At 38.4% G+C, this 18594-nt stretch overlaps 3 protein-coding genes across 3 annotated transcripts; 1 reads left to right on the plus strand and 2 right to left on the minus strand.

The window, feature by feature from the left end:
• Nucleotides 1-235: 235 nt before the first annotated feature.
• Nucleotides 236-1305, minus strand: LOC115759645. The gene is made up of 3 exons (XM_030700634.1): nt 755-1305; nt 423-573; nt 236-361 (listed from the first exon to the last, which is right to left on the minus strand). Exons 1-3 carry the CDS (start codon nt 787-789, stop codon nt 236-238), a joined length of 312 nt encoding a protein of 103 aa, XP_030556494.1. The 5' UTR covers nt 790-1305.
• LOC115759646 lies at nt 1195-1541 on the minus strand. The gene is made up of 2 exons (XM_030700635.1): nt 1398-1541; nt 1195-1331 (listed from the first exon to the last, which is right to left on the minus strand). Exons 1-2 carry the CDS (start codon nt 1539-1541, stop codon nt 1209-1211), a joined length of 267 nt encoding a protein of 88 aa, XP_030556495.1. The 3' UTR covers nt 1195-1208.
• A 2189-nt stretch (nt 1542-3730) lies between these two features.
• Nucleotides 3731-5500, plus strand: LOC115759647 (phenoloxidase-activating factor 2). The gene is made up of 4 exons (XM_030700636.1): nt 3731-3872; nt 3933-4135; nt 4195-4451; nt 4502-5500. The coding sequence occupies exons 1-4, from the start codon at nt 3731-3733 to the stop codon at nt 5088-5090; spliced, it is 1191 nt and encodes a 396-aa protein (XP_030556496.1). The 3' UTR covers nt 5091-5500.
• Nucleotides 5501-18594: the final 13094 nt, after the last annotated feature.

The raw sequence follows: 18594 nt of genomic DNA on the forward strand, positions 1-18594 counted from the left end.
CTGTCAAACATATAGGAAAACCGAAGGCTTTTATTGTCATGTTAATCCATTTTTCAAAAGGCAATGAAAAGTTATGGCTTAAAGAGGATGTAAGGTGAGAATAGATCTCACAATTAGGTCCTAATAGTTTCAAATCCATGAATCAAATACAAAGCGAATTATTAAAACTTAATTATATTAATAGACATTATTTTTAAAATGTTACTTATTACGGTCAAAATACCTAATATCCATTTCATTTTCTAGTTCCATAACGGGATTCTAAATCCTTGAATATATCACTCGCTGTTTTGGTTTCATATTCCCGCAATATAAGCCACGCTTCCAATGTACTCAACAGAATGAACTTGCTCTTGGGACACTATTGCATACAGAAAAGTTAAATACCCATACATATTAATGAGTTAATTAATGTATTAGACCTCATCTGGACAGTCGCCACACCACAGTCCCCTAGCGTCCAAATAAGAACGCAAAAGGACCCGCCACTGCCAATAGTTATTATCATCAGAGAGCTTTGGGATATTGGTTACCTGAATTATGGATTCAACTGGATTCAACTTGCTTGAAGTTCTACCATGAAAAGGCATTTGCACTACTTATTTATATTTAAATTAATTTTTATTTTGTTTTGATTTAAAAAGGCCTGAAAATGAACAACAAGCAAAGTTATGGAAAAACCAAAAAATAGTTTTCAATAATATGAACGAAAACGTTCTTCTGGACTTTTTCAATTGCTTTCAATTCAAATTACCTTAAAAAAATAGTTCTGAATCTTATGTGATACATATTTTCAACGAATAAAATGTTTTTTATTAATTTTATATTTGTTTGTAAGATATAAACTTTAAAAACTGACTGCTTTAGTAGTAACTCGATATAATGTTTCCAACGTACCCCACATCATGGAACTACTCAACATGTCGGAAATACAAAAAAAATTAAATCAAAATATATTTAAATAAGTAACTTATCGCATAGCTCCCCGAGGCAGACCACAGTCCCACAGCGACCAGAGCTACGGAATATGGAAGTCAACTGAATGCAATTTGCTTGAATTTCTGCTAAGAAACTTCATTCGGACTATTTGTTGATTTATATTTTTATTTTATTGTATCTGACAGGGAATGGCTAGGCTTTGACAATGCGAGAAATTAAATACATTAAAAGCAAAGCTATGGAGAGACAAAAGTGGTTTTTCTTTCTCATTAATATGGACGGAACCGTTCCTCTAGGCTCTTAAATATTTGCTTGGGTGACTCGTCATCATATCCTGGCTCAATCTTGTCAGCCTGCACAGTGGCCAAAAGTATGAATTTTGCATGTGGGCTCTATAAGCAATAAATTAATACAATAATTTTGTATTTTTCTGATTTTTTAGCTAGACTTAAACCTACCTCCTTTGGGTGATCATCCCGCCACAGGTCAGCAGATTCCAAGTAGGCGCGCAAAAGCATACGCCAGTGCCAGAAATTCTCCGGGCCATACAACTTTGGTATCGCCGAGAAGTCCAATTGAACGTGACCCGAACCGCTGAACATTTCGATTAGTAATAACACATAAATTTCTAGTTAGTCAACGCTCTGGCTAGTCGATAAATCAAAAGCTTCGCCTTTAGAACTTTGACTATCTTGGCTTAACATTTCAGGGGTCTTACAGCCCAAAAGAGTTTTAGATACACACAAATGTTTATCGAGCAGGTGAAAAGTGTTAAGCGTTTAGCAACAACTACTACACAGACAGAAAAAATTAGAAATTTTTTACTTGAATCAAGTTTTTTTTCTTTTGTTATAAGCTTATTTCGAAATAGCCAATCTCTTAATGATCTTAAAACTGATATTAAAATCAAACAAATATAACCAAACATGTGCCCAAGCTCTCTGGACAACTAACATATATCATATATTTAACACAAGAATGATTAAAAATGGAGTAAAAATATTTTGGTTTATTAAGATCTTGTCCATTTATTAGGTTTTCTGTATTCTTTATACACGAGCCAGTTTTAGTGTTTTTTATATATGAGCTATATTTTATCCAGACTGGATATCGCTAAATCACTATAAGGAAGAATAGTTCGAAAAATTAGATTTTGTATTTGTTTTTGAAACTATCTTGACAAAACCCGATCTATATTAGCTTCATGGTATGCCCTTACATCGGACTGCTATATCATATAGGTCTACAGGAACAATCACTCTAAGGAGGTAAGCTACAATTCACAATTCTCTTCACATGTTTTTAGTAAGCCATAGTTGTAAGAAAGCTGTAAGCACTGCTCTTTTCTTTTTATTTTATAATAGATCCAACGAATAAAGATTGCAATCACAGTAGCTAAAAATGGAATGTTTTATGCATAGTGAGAGTTGGCTTCATCGTCAAAAGACTATGATAATTAAATATTTTACTAAAATGCTGCATTCAATCTCTTTCTCTATTGGTATATATAGTATTTCACTATAGTATTTCATTAAGAGCAGTTGAATTGAACGTCAAAGTTTCAGTTAATAATATCAACTTTTAAAATAGCTATTGCTGGGGCTCGCTGATAAAGCAAAAGTTTCGTAGTTTTCGTAGTTAAAGCTTTGACTACCTTATCTGAAAATTTCCTGGGGGCTTTAGAGACCAAAAGTGTTTTAGTTGGATGCACACGAATGTTTGGAGGGCAAGCGGAAAGTGTTAAGCGTTCAGCAGCAACAACTATTATTAAAGCATTCAGACTCGTGCATATCTGTACAATTAAACCATTAAATTATTAAAAATCGAATCAAAATTGGGGCGAAAATTATCACAGCCAGCACAATGAAAATGAAAACCGAAGTAAAATAATCGCCACAAAATTTGTCAGCGCAATTTATTTAATACACAAAGACCTCACATGGAACACACAACACATTTAACAGTGTGTGTGTTCATCCACAGAATTGATGCGAGTGTATTCATTGTTGTGGGTGGTCGTTAGTTTGTTTAATTTTACACACACACACACACACACACACACACACACAAACACACACACGTATTATTTATTTGCACATAAATTGAAAGCATTGATGACACTCTTCGATATATGCACTGAAATGCAAGCTTCGTAACATATTATTCTACAGTGTATTATTTTTGTATTATTAAAAACTATATTATTAAATGCTTAACGTTGTATAAAATTGTTGGGTATTTCTGGAAGAAGGACGTAAAAAGATCAAGGCGTATATGCTTTATTAATTTTGTTAACGAAACTTAAAATAGTAATAAAATAATTACACATGCATATTTTGACTTTTCATAATTTGATATTTTCATTAATAAATTATAATTTTTTTATATAGCTTACTCAGAGTTCTTAGAACCAAAACGATATGCGAACATAAAAAATATTCATTTATCATTGGGAAACTCTCAGAAATAATAATCAGTTATGTGCTCATAAAAATATTGAACAATTTGCATTGTTTGTTAATTAATCTTCATCAAGAGGTTCAGGCAAACGTTTGAAAAACCTGCTAAAAATCCACATGTGAGAGCATTGAAATTTCGTTGTTAACTTGTTGTTCTCTTTTATTACTGAAATCGTTTTTGTGTTATGCAGCTCGGAAAATCCCTGAGTTGAGGCGAGCTTTAAACTGAGGTCATTTGCTAGTTAATTTATTGGTGGACGTCCGCTTAGGGCGCTGCCCTATATAGCCAAGCGGCACGTCACTTGGCCAAGTTAGTTGCCACTGTGTAGGCGATGAATGCATTACCAATACTAAGCCTGTTGCTGCAGTTGCTCGCTGTTGGTGTTCGGTGCTGGAGCTTCGGCGCCATCAGCTCCCTGGCGGAGGAGAGCGCACCGCAGCCCAGCGATGCGGCCAATACGGATAATCACACGCGTAAGTGAAAGTGCTAACAGTTATTTGAGCCACTAATTCGACTGCGAGTGCGTCTTGCAGTGCTCACGCGACAGCTGATTGTGGGAACCCTGGTGCCGCCGCAGGTGCCCCCCGCTGGCTGGCCCTCTGTGCCCTCCATTGTGGCGCCCGGCAGCAGTAATTGCCGTTGCGTGCCGACGGGCTCCTGCCCCAATCCGCTGCCCTCGCTGCCAAACGATGGCAGCGGTCAGCTGGACATACGCATAGTGAACAATGGCGGACTGGTGAGCCATTTGACGAGGAGCCCAAATGTACTCAGGCATAATTCTTACTGCGTTTCTAGGCCACGAGTCCCACGTCGTCGACGCCCCTCTCGTGCAGCTATGGACTTGTAGCATGCTGCCAGGCTGGCAGCTATCAGTGTGGACTGCGATTCCCGCCGCCGGCGGGCTCGGCACTGGCTGGTCCTGGCCAGGCCAGCTTCGGTGCGTATCCTTGGCAGGCAGCGCTTCTGACTACGGCGGATGTGTATCTGGGCGGCGGAGCACTTATCACAGCACAGCATGTCTTGACTGCTGCCCACAAGGTCTACAATTTGGCGTAAGTGCAGCTATCCTCACTCGGCACAGAACTCTGCTAATCCTTATCAGTTTGACATCCTTTAAGGTGCGCTTGGGCGAATGGGATGCGGCCAGTATCAGCGAGCCGATACCTGCGCAAGATGTGTTCGTCTCCAATGTGTACGTGAATCCCGCCTTCAATCCCAACAATCTGCAAAACGATGTGGCCATATTGAAGCTAGCCACGCCCGTCTCCCTCACGAGTCGCTCCACAATTGGCACTGTCTGTCTGCCCGCCACCAATTTCGTGGGCCAACGCTGCTGGGTCGCTGGCTGGGGCAAGAATGACTTTGGACCGACGGGAGCCTACCAGGCCATTATGCGTCAAGTGGACGTGCCTCTGATTCCCAACGCCAACTGCCAAACGGCGCTGCAAGCCACACGCCTGGGCGCCTCCTTTGTGCTAAGCCCCACGAGCTTTATCTGCGCCGGCGGCGAGGCTGGCAAGGATGCATGCACTGGGGATGGCGGCTCGCCGCTCGTCTGCACCAGCAATGGCGTCTGGTATGTGGTTGGACTCGTGGCCTGGGGCATTGGCTGCGGCCAGGCAAATGTGCCCGGCGTCTACGTCAATGTGGGCACCTATTTGCCCTGGATCCAGACAACACTTACGCTCTAAACAATTGAGGCTATGCGGCGGCGGAAATAATTCCTACACATTGGGCAAAATGTCCAAAAAGCCAACTAACACTCGGCTGAATAGCAGTAAGAACAATTTATTAGAAATTAAATACTTTATTTATCTTATGGTTATGCAAGAACTAGAAAGCCTAAACAAAATCAAGCGAAAACTCTAAGAAATGTTGCATTTTTGTAAGCAAGTACACCAGGCTTTGCCCGGGCCAATTGTTTTTATTCAGTTTTCATCAGCCGAAGGTTTCTTGCAAATCCATATCCCGAAAGATAAATGGAACTCCCCAAAGTTAATGAATGAAGTCGATCGGAGGAAAAACGAAAAAACAGTTTTCACAAAGGCCTTCTTAGTACGAAAAGTTAAGTCTCCAAGCTTTCAGCTTTATGTGTCAATCATCAGTCAGTTATTCAATCGGTCAATAATTCATTCAGTCTGTGAGTCTCTCAGTCAGTCAGACATCGAGATCTCATGTTTATTGCCCTAAAAATCCACCTGAGCATTTACAAAGACATTATTCTAAAAGCTTTACATTGGCAATTTTTATGATGCGGTAAATTAAAACGAACTCGTTAAACAGAATAATTTACAGCCCAAAACAAATTGAGTTAAATGCTTTTTTATGCCGCAAATCGTATTCAGATGTGCTATAAAAAAAAACCCCTTTACCTTGTATAAAATTAATTGCTTCATTTGAACTTTTACAATTGTGCTTAGTTGAGCTCATTAAAAAATCTAAAGTCTAATCAAATATCGTTCACAAGCTATCCACAATTTTGTCTCTGATCGAAATTAAATGAATACAACTTACAAAAATTATGTTTTGACAATATTTTCCCCAGTCTTAAATAATGCCTTTTTGAGTGCTGTAAATTACATACAAATCAGACAATAGACAATAGTAGAGCATGGGACGAAGAAGTTTGACTTTAACAAAAATTTCATTTATGTGAAAACTACTCTATAATTTACAATTTATGGAATATTCGAATTGTAGCTCGATTTCTAATCACGGTTAAGCTAAAAGTATCCAGTATAGGGTATAGGATCGTATTCTTGTCAAGATTTTCGCTTCGAAGGAGAGAGAGTGTCCGACTTTGAGAAATCCCGAAGCTGGCGCTCTTCTGTCGTTACAAACATTCTTTGCTTCTTCTATCTTTAATGGCTTCTTGAAATAGTTTGATAGCTTAAAAATAATTACTGTCCAACCTTATATAGCATCTAAGTGTGTTTGAATATCAAAGCTATACCAAGCTATTCCACAAGGAGGGAGGTATCCAATAAATATAATATGCCGCATTTGACTATATATGGGATCGATATGCAAAGCTACTCTAGCTGCAAAGAAATCCGATATATGTTCAAAAAGTAGCATAACGATAACGATTTTTATCGATTTCAAGCAGATTTAATTTATCGTAAGCGATTTTCATGAACAACACTTTCACCCTCTCGCTCACTTGTATTACGTAGTATGTTTGAGCTTTAAATTACTTTATTCATGAATTTTAGACAAAATAATCGCTTTAATTATATATTGCTGACAGAATTGGTTTAAATGAATTAAAAATCATTTGTATGCCGAGAAAAACTTCTACTGTTGACAGATATTTAATTAGTGTGCGAGTAGTTATTGATAAATGTAAATTGCCAGCAGTGATAATAATTACGCACCAGCGGTACTAGGGAAAGGGGCAGCAGCATTCGATACGCCCTTTGGGCTCGTTTTAGTGGCAGCATAAGTTAGACACACACTCGGATATATTTATATAGAACGCACTGCCAACAGGTTGCTCCCAGCATCGAGGCATGTGTTTTCTTGTTGTTGTCCTTTTTTTGTACCCAGCTAACAGCGTCTGACTCATAAACAAAGAGGGCGCTCAACTTTGCTCATTTGCACCCAATGCCCTCGGGCGTGCTAACCAGCCCTCAGTTCCAGTCTCAGCACCTGCCCAACACCCGGCCTTAGCACCTGGCAGCCTCCGTGGAGCGCTAAGTTTCATGCCGAAGATTGTATGCAAATTAAATGAGTTTTGGCAATTGCACAATATTTCTCCTTTGCGACTCAGCAATTGACACTACAGAGTCCTTGATAGCTTGTCGACTTTAATGCAAAACGGAAACCGGAAATGTGACTTGTCGCACTCGTTCCAACAAAAACTGAGAAGTCCGAAAACTGCAAGCGGCAAACAGCAGGAGACTAGAAAAAATAAAGAAAACAAAAACATGAGAAAAGAACAAACATTTTACGCACAAGACTCTTAACAACAGAGTACCCTACACTATGTTTTAAGTGTCATTCGAAAAGTTATATGCCCTTCTATATACATTGTGTTTATAAATTCAAAGTTTACTTATTATATTTTTGAGTGCATATTTAATGTATTAGGGATTCCATTAAGGTATAGATTTATTTTTAGTATGAATATCTACTTCCTGTTAACTTTTAATTGAATCAGCAAACACGCAATTACTTCAAAATTTAACTTATACTTTGATACTATGTATACTGTCTGTGTGCTGCACAAAGGCGTTTTTACTGAAATATGTAGGGTATTTAAACTCACTCAAACGCATTTTGGCTCAACGAAGCCGAAATGAGTGGCGAGTCCTTCGACTCACGTTCGAGTCATTTGGACGGCTCGTGCTTAGTCCGTCCTCGGCTCTCGTGCGCAACAGACGTCGCTTTTTGTAGGCGCATGTAAAAATACTTAATAATAATGTTTAAATAAAAAAGGCAACAACAACAACAGCAATAGATAGCAACAACAACGTCGGCTAGAATGTTAGTATTGTTGCGCTTGAAATTAGCCAAGTCAAGAACCAGCAAATCGTTTACGTGTCAGTTTCGGCACGTGTGAAAGTGAAAGTGAATTTGGCGACGCAGCTGCACTTGCATTTTGCAGTGTTGTGTAATCGCCTTTGGCCGACTTTCCGTTGATTGAGTCGATTAATTAGCAATCGACATCGGCTTCGGGTTGCCGTTGGAATTTTGATCGTGACCCGTTACAATGGCATTTCCTGCTGGCCAGCTTCTGTGTGTGTGTGGGTGTGTGTGTGTGTGTGTGTGCGTGTCCATGTGTGCTTTCTGTGTGACACACTTTGTTGATGTGTTTGTTGTTTTTGTTGTTGTTGTCTTTGCTATTGTTGTTGCTCTTTGTGTGCGCTGCGCCTTATTAAATGTCCTTGATGTCGTCGCTGTGTCTGACTGCCACGCCCCCGCGCGTTGCCTTAAAAAACAAAACCGACTTTATTAAATCAAATCTTTTGTGGCTTTTTCCAGTGAATACCAACGCACAAAATAACAATACGCAACGTATCACGAACGTTTCATACGAAAGTTGTTCTTCGAGTACAACAACTGTGGAATTGTGGAAAAAAAGCAAGCATACATTTTGGGGGTTTACGTCATGTTTGTCTACGCTTAGAAGCGTTTATATGCCAACTGTTTTATATATATTATGTTCAAGTCTGCTCCGTATATGCGCCTGTGTCTGTGTCTCTGTCTGTGTTCGGGCTTGTCTTTATATTTGTATTTGCCTTTGTATTGGGGTTTAGTATTGTATTGGTTTAGCGCTCTGTTTACCACGTCACACGCCATTTGCCCGACACCGGGACCCATCCGGCGATTTCAAAATTTCTGAAGGCAGCTGCTCCATAGATGCATGCCAATTACCACATAATATTCACACAGATACACGCGTATATCTATGAACTGTATAAACTGTCCAAGCTGCAAATTCAACAAGCTGCACTTTCCATTTCCTCTAATAAGCCAACTCGCTGAGCTATTTGTACAAATTTACGTAAGTGTTGAATGCCATTTGTCTCCATAATATACATAACATACATATATGTGAATGCGTACATCTATATCCAATTGCAAATGCTTGCCCTTGTATAATATAAATATTCATAATCATGTCCAAGACATTATAATTGAAACAAATAAACAAATCAAGACACTCCCAACACGTATGCTTCAAAAAATGGCTTTAAATCGTATTTTATATTCACATTTTTATTGATAATTGCCTGCTTTATTTAAAAGCTTATTTAATAATTGAGAAAATAAATTGTTCAAACAGCTGACGACTTTTAAAATTATTTTATGCAATTTATATATACTCTCACCTTACGCCTTATATTTAAATGTTTATATTTATATCATTGTTAATAATATCACATTTCCCTTGTAACTAATTTACCTTCGTAAACAATTCACTTGAACCTCCAAATAAATTCTACACAATTTTAAATGTTATTGTTAATGCAGTTAAATGTCGCCTGTGTATACTTTACTTACTTATATTTTAAATTATTTCAAGAACAACAGTTTATCCTATTGCTTTTCTTTCTTTTGGTATTATTCTCTTAAAAATAAAATGTTGAAATGTTAAATCATTGATATTAACCATATACAGAATCTGTAAGCTGTGAACAATCTTGGCCAGCATCAATAGCCAAGTCGATCTAGTCGTGCCCATCTGTCTGTCTGCATGTATAACCACGTCGATCTCAAGATTTATAAGAGCTAGAGACTGCAAATGTAGGTTGCAGTTCACCGAAAACATATCCAATTACCAGGCAAACGATAAAAATCGATGTTGATTTTTTGAGTATATCTTTTATGGGTTATAAGTCACCAAACTTGACAAGTATCTCCTCATAAAGTATATACGGATTTTTGAATATCCCAACCTTATCAGCAAAACAAAAATTAATTTCATAGTATGGCCGCAAGGCTTGAAGCAAAGACAAGTAGTTCGCTCTGAGTTGATGGTGATGCAAGTTTGCCGCCGGCAGGAAATCTATTTTTAATAATACTAGTACATCCCTTTACCCATTTAATGGATTGCAGTTGACTCAATTTCATTGAAGTGGTTTTTAATAATTTAAATCATTTACTCATCTAGCCAAGCTTTCAACTCCCAGGAAAGCTGTCAAACTCGATCAAAATTGTCGTTTCCTGTCTGCATCATCTGTCACTTCAAAGCCCACTCGCTATGCAAATGACATTAGCTCCTGCTGTTCTCGCTAACTCTATAAATAAATGCAAAGTATGCATGAGTAGCGCATGTGGGTGGGAAAATTTTGACATGTGGGCAGACAGACGATGACATTTCCATGTGCATGAGAATGTCATATTATATAAGATTATAGTCATATATGCGTGTGCCTATGTATGCATGTGTATGTGCGCGCAGGATTACTCATTTCAGATTTGATGTGAAAACATAATTCGCCCTGCCGCGAATGTCATCCGGCTTTATTTGTTGTAGTTGGTTGCCATGATGCATGCAACTCAGAGAGAGACACTCGTAACCATGCTCGTTATGCCACTCACGGCCGTATTCGCAGAAGTACCGCAAATCAGATAAGCAAATGCGTCAAGCGCATCCACATCCACTCCCAACTGGCATCCTGGTCAAAGGAGGACACAGCTTGGTAGCCCGATGCTGACGTGCATGTTAATTTGCATCGCTCGCTGACGCTGAGCAATGGATTTAAATTAGACACGAGTGTGTGCTCGAGCACAAAGAATGATATCACTTCACATCAAGCACCAAGCTACGCAATTAGGAAAACAAATAGACAGGGCTTAAGCCAAAAAGAAGTGGGTTTTTTATACCCTGAACCCATTGAAACTGGTGTTTCGCAATTCCGTGTAACTGGCAGAGGGCGGTAGCTCCGACCCCATTAGATATATATTTTCTTGATCAGCCTCAACAGTGGAGACGAGTGAGCCTTGTCTGTCCAACTGTCGGTCCGCTTTTCCGCACATATGTCTGCCCTTCCATATAAATGAAAGGATTGATTTTGGAAACTATAAGATTTAGGCGTATAAGTCTTCCTATAATAATTCCATTTGTAAGAAACGTGTCTCGCAGAATATAGAATCCTAAAACCTTAATTTCAACTCGAAGCAAAATATACCCTTAACTCACACAGATCTAGCTTATTTACGCTCCATTTAAATGGATATTGAATGGATATTAATTACAATCAGAAAAGTGCATTAATTGCAGTTTGCATATGTGGAATATTAGTAAGAGTTCGGAAATCTAAAAATCTTGTCCTTGTGTCACAACCGATTCAAATATTAAATTGCAGTTTTTCATCTGCACGCTTGATAAGTGACAGGACAATGGCTGGATATGTCAACGCCAGCGGGACGCATTGACCTCAGGTGTCAATTTGATCAGCAGGATTGCACTAACATCCTAGCATTCCGCTCCTCCTCGCTATCCTTAGCTCGTTTCTCGATTCGCATTATTTTTCCACGATGCAAAAGTTATTTTTTCCCCAATGAAAATCGAATCATTTGACATGCTACAGGCATGTCAGGGAGTTGTACACACATACACTTAAGCATGTATGCAGGTGTTTGCGTGTGTGTGTGTGTGTATGTGTGGTTGTGTTTGTGTTCGTTATTGACAGAGCAGACAGCAACCAGCAGAGGCAGTCATCAGTTCATTCACTCACCCACACATCCGGCCTTCCATTGAATCGTGCCTCACTATTTCCTGTTTCTGGGGTCGTATCTAACACATGTCAGCAGCATTTCGTATTCAGTCATGTATGTCTAACGATTTTGATATACACTTCAGTTAAATATTTCAATTCCGTCCATTTTATCTTTATTGTAACTATTCAATTATTTTATACTAGCTGATATTTCACCGCCTTGCCCGTCCGAATTTTAAACATAAATTTCCTTTAACGTCTCTAGTTGTTGTGATTTTACTGATGTGATGTCTAAAGTCTAAGATCGAAGAATAAACTTAGTTCATGCAACCGTCGCCCCGCATTCTATCGTAAAGATCCTTGGAAATAAGTTTGAGTCCGAAGCTTATCCAAACAAATCTGTAGCGCTCTTTTACACCAAGTACGGGGTGGATTTTCTGAAAAGTGTGAAACACGTATCAGATGAGTTTAAGCAACGATTTTTCAAAATGTGTTTTTCTTTACTTTACACTTCGCATCGACTTTCAATTCATCTCATAAGGTTCACAGAATAAACATTTAACCTTCTTAGTTCTACGGTTCTATAGTTCTATAGGTTGGTTATAGTTACAGGGTATCTTTGTGCGGCTACATTGTCGACGCACATTTTTTGATGCTTGTTGTTTTTATTGGAATTGCGACGAACTTGCCGCGACTTTGTAACTGTTATTGTTGCCCATTGTTTGAGTTGTTGACCTTGTGCTTCATTTCACTCGCCCATGCAAATGTACAGCCAGAGAAAAATCAAGAGCTTAGTATGCGGGATGCAGATGAGCATTTCTTGACGTGAATGAAATTCTTATATGATGAAGGTTTTCACCTGAAGCTCCTGAAGGTGACGCAGCTTCATAAATAATATGAACATTATTATTTTTGAAATCGTCCAGTTCAGATATTGCTTAAGTCTTAAACAATATCTACATGGAATAAGATATAAAGTTGAAGTAATAACTTTTTAGCCAATATAACCGAATCAAAGACCAAATCTCTGTAATCAGAAATAAATATGTTTTAATGACAATCTGAATCTACTCTTAAAAAAGGACCAAATTAAAATTGAATGCAAATATTTGTGTATATTTTCAAAGCAGCTAGATTGAACACAAATAATGGAGCATTTACAAAAGCATTTTTCTCTGAGTGTACCCTCATATGCACATGTTTATGTATACATCGACTTATATGCATATGCATATATGTATATAGACCATGGCAATGCGATTGCTTTAGTCAGCCATAAATCAGTTGTATGACAAAGGAATTAAAAATATTGCCTGCTTTTAGGGGCCAAGCGCTTGGCGATTAAAAGCTTGCGAATTAATTAAAATCCTCTTGGACAACTTTATCCGACTGTCGAGCAATTTATTTGTATAGACTTTTCAGGCATTTTACATCATGTCCACCATTTGTGATTTATTGCGCAATGTTGTCACGTGACATGACAACAATATCAAACGGCAGACGATGCCAAAAGCTTTGCTGTAATCAATGTGCAAAGGTGCAGGCAGGATCTGGTACGCTGCCGTGCTCAACATTATGTGAGCCTCATAAGATATATTATTTTATTTTCAATAGAGAATACGTACACATATAATAGCTAGCAGATATTATTGGGGCTTGCCCTGGCCAAGAGCTTTACCATTATTTCTACCCATTTCAAGAAAAACTGTTCAATATATATATACATATATACATATACATATGTACATATATATATATGTATATAGCATACGATTCTCGTGAACACTCAGAATTATTTGATTGTCCTCTATTTGTCGTAGATAGAGGGGGCATTTATTTATGCACTTGACTTATAGCACAAAAGATGTACAAAGCAGAAAAATAAGAGGATACTTGAAATTGAAAGCAAATCTGACAAAGAAAAACGTTTGTCTAGACAAACTTTAAGCTCCATTTTCTACCCAACAGAGCGAGTTTTAACGAAAAGTGCGGAACACTTCTCAAGTGAATTTGGAGCAAGCTCTTTGAAGATGAGTTTGATGCCAAACGGATGATTAACCAAAATGCTTTTTCGTTGCCGCCAATTTTCCACGCCTGTGGATGGAATTTATCAAAACTATGTGCACTTATTAACTAAATTAAAAATTTCCGCTTTATATCTCCTACAATTGGCATGTCAATCAATCAGTCAGTCAGTCAAGGCAAACAGTTTTATAAATAGGGATTGACAAAAATAAGTACATCATTTTGCTCTCGGGATCCGCCTAAGTAGATTATTATTCAATTAGCCTAACACACAAACATGCACATTTACACATACTTATGCATATTACACAAAATATATGCAAGTACCTTTGCCTCTGGCTCCTGCCGAATTATAAATGTTGTCTAAGAGGCGATGAAAAAAAGCGAAAAAACGACCCGCCTTTTCCCAATTTGCATAATGAAAACTTGGCAAAGTTCAAATTTTTCTTGTTTTCGTCCGTGCTGTTGTTGTTGTTGTTCTTGTTAATGTTATTTTTGTTATTATTACTGGTAAAAGCTTTTAAATTAAGCCACAAATGTCGCATGTTCAGCCAAAATATAATTATGTTCAAGCAAATATTTACATACATTTATATATATACAACTGTTTGTGCTGACTCACTGACTGAATTTATTCCAAGTTACCTTAAGGATGCCCTTTAAGTCATTTAAAAGGTTGTTTTTTTGGATAATTCCATTCGCACGTGTGGAAATTAAGCGGAAATGGATGTATGAAACATATTTGCCTACCATCCGATCGGCATTGAACTAATTTTCAAAGATTTTTGTTCATATTCATTTGAGAGAATTTTACACTTTTTCCACAAAAGGAAACTCGCCGACAAACGCTGAACGGGCGAAGGTTTTGAGATACTCTTCGGTCTTTGTGCTGTCTAAAGCGCAACATTTAAAAATTGGTTTTTTTACTTAAGACCTTAAAGTAAAGTACGCAGAAATTTGCCAACCCCTGAAAAATGCAAATACTTTTTGCAGCGAACCTTCTTGAACCCGGCCTCATTAAGCAAGCTCCTCATTTACCCGCCACACGGACTGCAACCGATAGAGAAAGGGAACAAAAACATGAACAACTGGCATCATTCAGTTGTTGGCCAAAGTTGTAATTTTCCTTTGTCCTTTTGTGTAAACGTTGTTTGGTTTAGTTGTTGGGTGAAAAACTTTTGCGCAGCGCTCAATTGAAATTCGCATTTGGAGCTTGGCAGCACAAGTGCCTCGAAATTCAATATACCAGATATATTTATATATATAGAAATCTGCAAGGAAATATACTATGCCGAATGCTTATATAGAGGCCCAGTGAAATCTGTTTGAAAAATGAGCCCAGGCAAGCAATAAAGGACGAGCCCAAGGGCCTGATAAATGGCGTTATTTGACTCGCTGCTTACACACATACACACACAATGACATATACACTCGCACACACACACACACACAATTACACACCGAGCCTGCTGAGCTTAAGATAAACAAACGCAGACATTGCCCGGATCGTTATCTAAAGTGCTACAAGTGCTTGGCCAGCTGATTGGAATTGTTTTATGCTCGGTTCGAATTGATTGACTTTGGGTATTGTTACCTGTTCCCTTGACGCCTTATTGGCCAAACGGACAGACAGATAAACACCGGCCGAATGCACTGAATTATGCAAACAAACAAACAAACAAATGCAGGGTCAATCAATCGATGAATGGCACAAATGTTGTTTTATCTCGCACTTCATACGCCCCGTTGTACGCGTAAATAGTATCAATTTACTCAATGAATATTTTTGCATAATTTACGAAAGCTTGCAGTTTTGTGAGGGCCACAAAAGTTCTTTAACTATTTAACTGGTGCATGCGCATGCCAAACATCTATTGATCGGGTTTCCTTAAAAATTCCATTATAACTTGAATATGTGCATAATTGTAATTGCCATCAAGCGCCTGTTATATATTCGAGTTATGGCGCCGACACACACTAACAAGCACTCGCTACCTGACTGTTGCCAGGTAAATAATTAAGGATTGACGTCATTATCGCACCGACATAGACACTTGCAGCCCAACGCAATTCAGCACGCAATGTGAGAAAATATGGCCAGATGTACGATGTACATACATGAAATCCAGGCTAAGAACACAAAACTGTAAATAGAATATGACAAAAGCCATTGGGAATGTGACCGCAGTTGAAAGCAGGCAACGCTCCCTGTACAAGAATTTCGCAATTTTCAAATTGATTCGAATGCTCGTAAATTTCAGACTGCGCACCTACTGCGGCAGCTGTGGCATATGGCTGCGACTTGACTTGTCGCCAACCTCTAGACCAGAAAGTTTGCAAATTATGCATAATTATGCAGCCCGGCTTTCTGATTGTTGTTCTTGTCTGCCACTTGCTGGCAACTCACTGTTGCAACTTTAATTTGGTTTACGGGCATGCGGCATGCAAAGGCTGACAATGAGCCCCAACAGGGTCTCCAATCGGAACAAAAGCCAATTCCAGCGGCGTCGTTTATCGCGATTCCGTATAATCGATTGCATGAGTCGAAGGGAACCGCTGGCATTTGGTGCACAAAAACATTCTCCATTTTAGCTTCTGCTGCTGGCTGCAGGCTAAAGTTATTGGCTTTTTTGTTTGCCAACACGGCGTATACGTGATATTTGTGCATGGGACCGTCAGGCGAATTGAACTGTGACCAGTTGAGAGCGCAGCTGTGCAAAGGCTAAGAACTTTTGCGAAATGCTTGTATAACGCTCTGAAAGCATTTAATTAAAACCCATCAATTTGGTTTAATTAAATTAAGTTCAAGTTCACTTTAAATTACGCAATAAATGACATAAAAATATGCAAATTTATTTGATATATTGTTTAATTTAATAATCGCATAAATAACAGCTAAATGCGCTGCCACTCAGTTCAGCTTGAATGCACATAAAAACGGTTTGCCACTCTGGCAAATTGTGAAAATTGCTGAAAACAATAAAACTGAAAGCAAATGAGTTTCTGCTCACATGCATCGAAACATAAATATAAATATTAATGTGTTGCTCGTTCAATGAAATGCAGTGCGATTTACTCACACAAACACATATACTCATATATATATATATATACTCACATGACGTTATGCATATTGTCGCTTTAAATAACAAAATTCGATTGCTGGCTACGTGTCGTATGCGCAATATGCGCAGCAAAAATTGTTGCATACTCGCGAGCGACTGCATACTTATGTTTGCGTGTGTGTGTGTGTGTGCGTATGCTTGGCTTACAATATGATTCATATTTTATACTTAGCATTAGTTCCTAAGTCAACTGCGAAATTGGCTTTGCCTTCGATTGGTCGATAAAGTAGCCAAAGCAACTAAAACAACAACAACAACAGCTTTTGCGAAGGTCAGAAATTTTGCTGCATCATTTGCCGACAAGCTTAAATATTTATATTCAATTTGACATTTAGTGGCCTCGAGCTCTTAAATTGCGAGTGCAGGCTAAGCAGCCAGGCAGCCAGGCAGCCAAGCAGCCAAGCAGCCAAGCAGCAGCTGGATGGCAGCGTCTAATCCCGCACAGAGTGAAGATTCGTGTTGCCAAACAAGACAAAGAGACAAAGAGTTTGTGGGGCTGGTTGGCTGGCCAGCCACTGCCTGAGGTATTTGCTGACAATGCCGTCAGTGGCGGGTCTTGGAAACTGCTTCTGCGTTGGCATCGCTCGGCGATTGCCGCATACATTTTTGAAATTGACCCGCATAGCAGAGGCTTTGACAACAGCGCCAGACCAGTCCACCCACATAACTTTATAGCTATACGTATGTGATTCACTACCAAAGTTGGCAGCTGCCAACAAACATGTTTTGCACAGAGCAAGGTGCATTCCGATTTAAAATCCTGGCTCTGCACTCGACATACTCTGGCATACTCCATGCTCTCAAATTTGCCCATTGAGCTGTAGCATGCTTATCATTGCCGCTCAGTTAATTAGCAAGCCCTTCAACTGCAATTTCACTCAGTATAAAAATATAACAAATTTAATGAAACCCGTTTTTGCATTCAAGTTGAATTGAAATACCACAGAAGTAAGTTAATTCCATATCATTTAAAGAGAAAGGTTTTAAAAGTATATTCAAATATTATTTTAAAATAATTTAAAAGGAAAGATTTTTTGTTTATTTGAGAAGAAGAATATTTGAGATTACCATATTCTAATGAAAATAATGCTGGCATATTCAAATTGATCTCGTGAAAATCGGATGAGATGTGACCGAGTTATGGACATGGGAAACTTTGACCTATGTCTATATAGGATATTTGAGGGTAACATTACATGAATTTTGTCCAAGAATCATGTTAGGTATGAATGTTGAGTTTAAAGTAAATTAAAGTAACTGAAAAAAAACTTAAGTATTCAAAAAAAATATAGTCTTCATTAACGAGTTCACAAATAAACAGATTTAACAAATTATATGAATATTAAACTAACTTCCCAATTGTTAAATTTTAGGAACGTGGATCAAATGTGGAAAACCTGATATAAATTTAGCCCTGGAAACCTTATAGCTTGTATGTGTGCGCAAATTTGTAAGATTTCAAATGACTTTAAACATAAATAATTTATGGAGGGCAGGAATATGTTGTACAGTGTAAATGTGTATGTGCTGCATACTTATGAATTTTTCAGTCTCCGGCTTCATTGTCTGTCAATGTGTCAGCCATAAAATTCTTATCGCCGCATTCACTATTTAAATGCCTCAAGTAGTCTGAGATTATCAAGGGTTGTTGCCGGCCACGCCCCTTTCCTACAAATTCGGGCACTTGGCGTCATAAAAATAAAAATGTCCATGCTGCTTGCGCATTAAGCAAAACTCTGGCCAACTTTACGACTGTGGCTTTGCCTTTGGCTTTGGCCTTGAAGCGTGATACTTGGGTCGCTTCTGCGGAAGCAGACGAAAATCGGAAAACTAGGCGCCCATAGTTAAAAATCGCATAAATTCTTATGTGGGGC

Source organism: Drosophila novamexicana, unplaced genomic scaffold, assembly GCF_003285875.2.
Source record: "Drosophila novamexicana strain 15010-1031.04,08,12 unplaced genomic scaffold, DnovRS2.1 tig00000308-arrow-arrow-pilon, whole genome shotgun sequence".
In the NCBI taxonomy this organism is placed as follows: Eukaryota; Metazoa; Arthropoda; class Insecta; order Diptera; family Drosophilidae; genus Drosophila; species Drosophila novamexicana.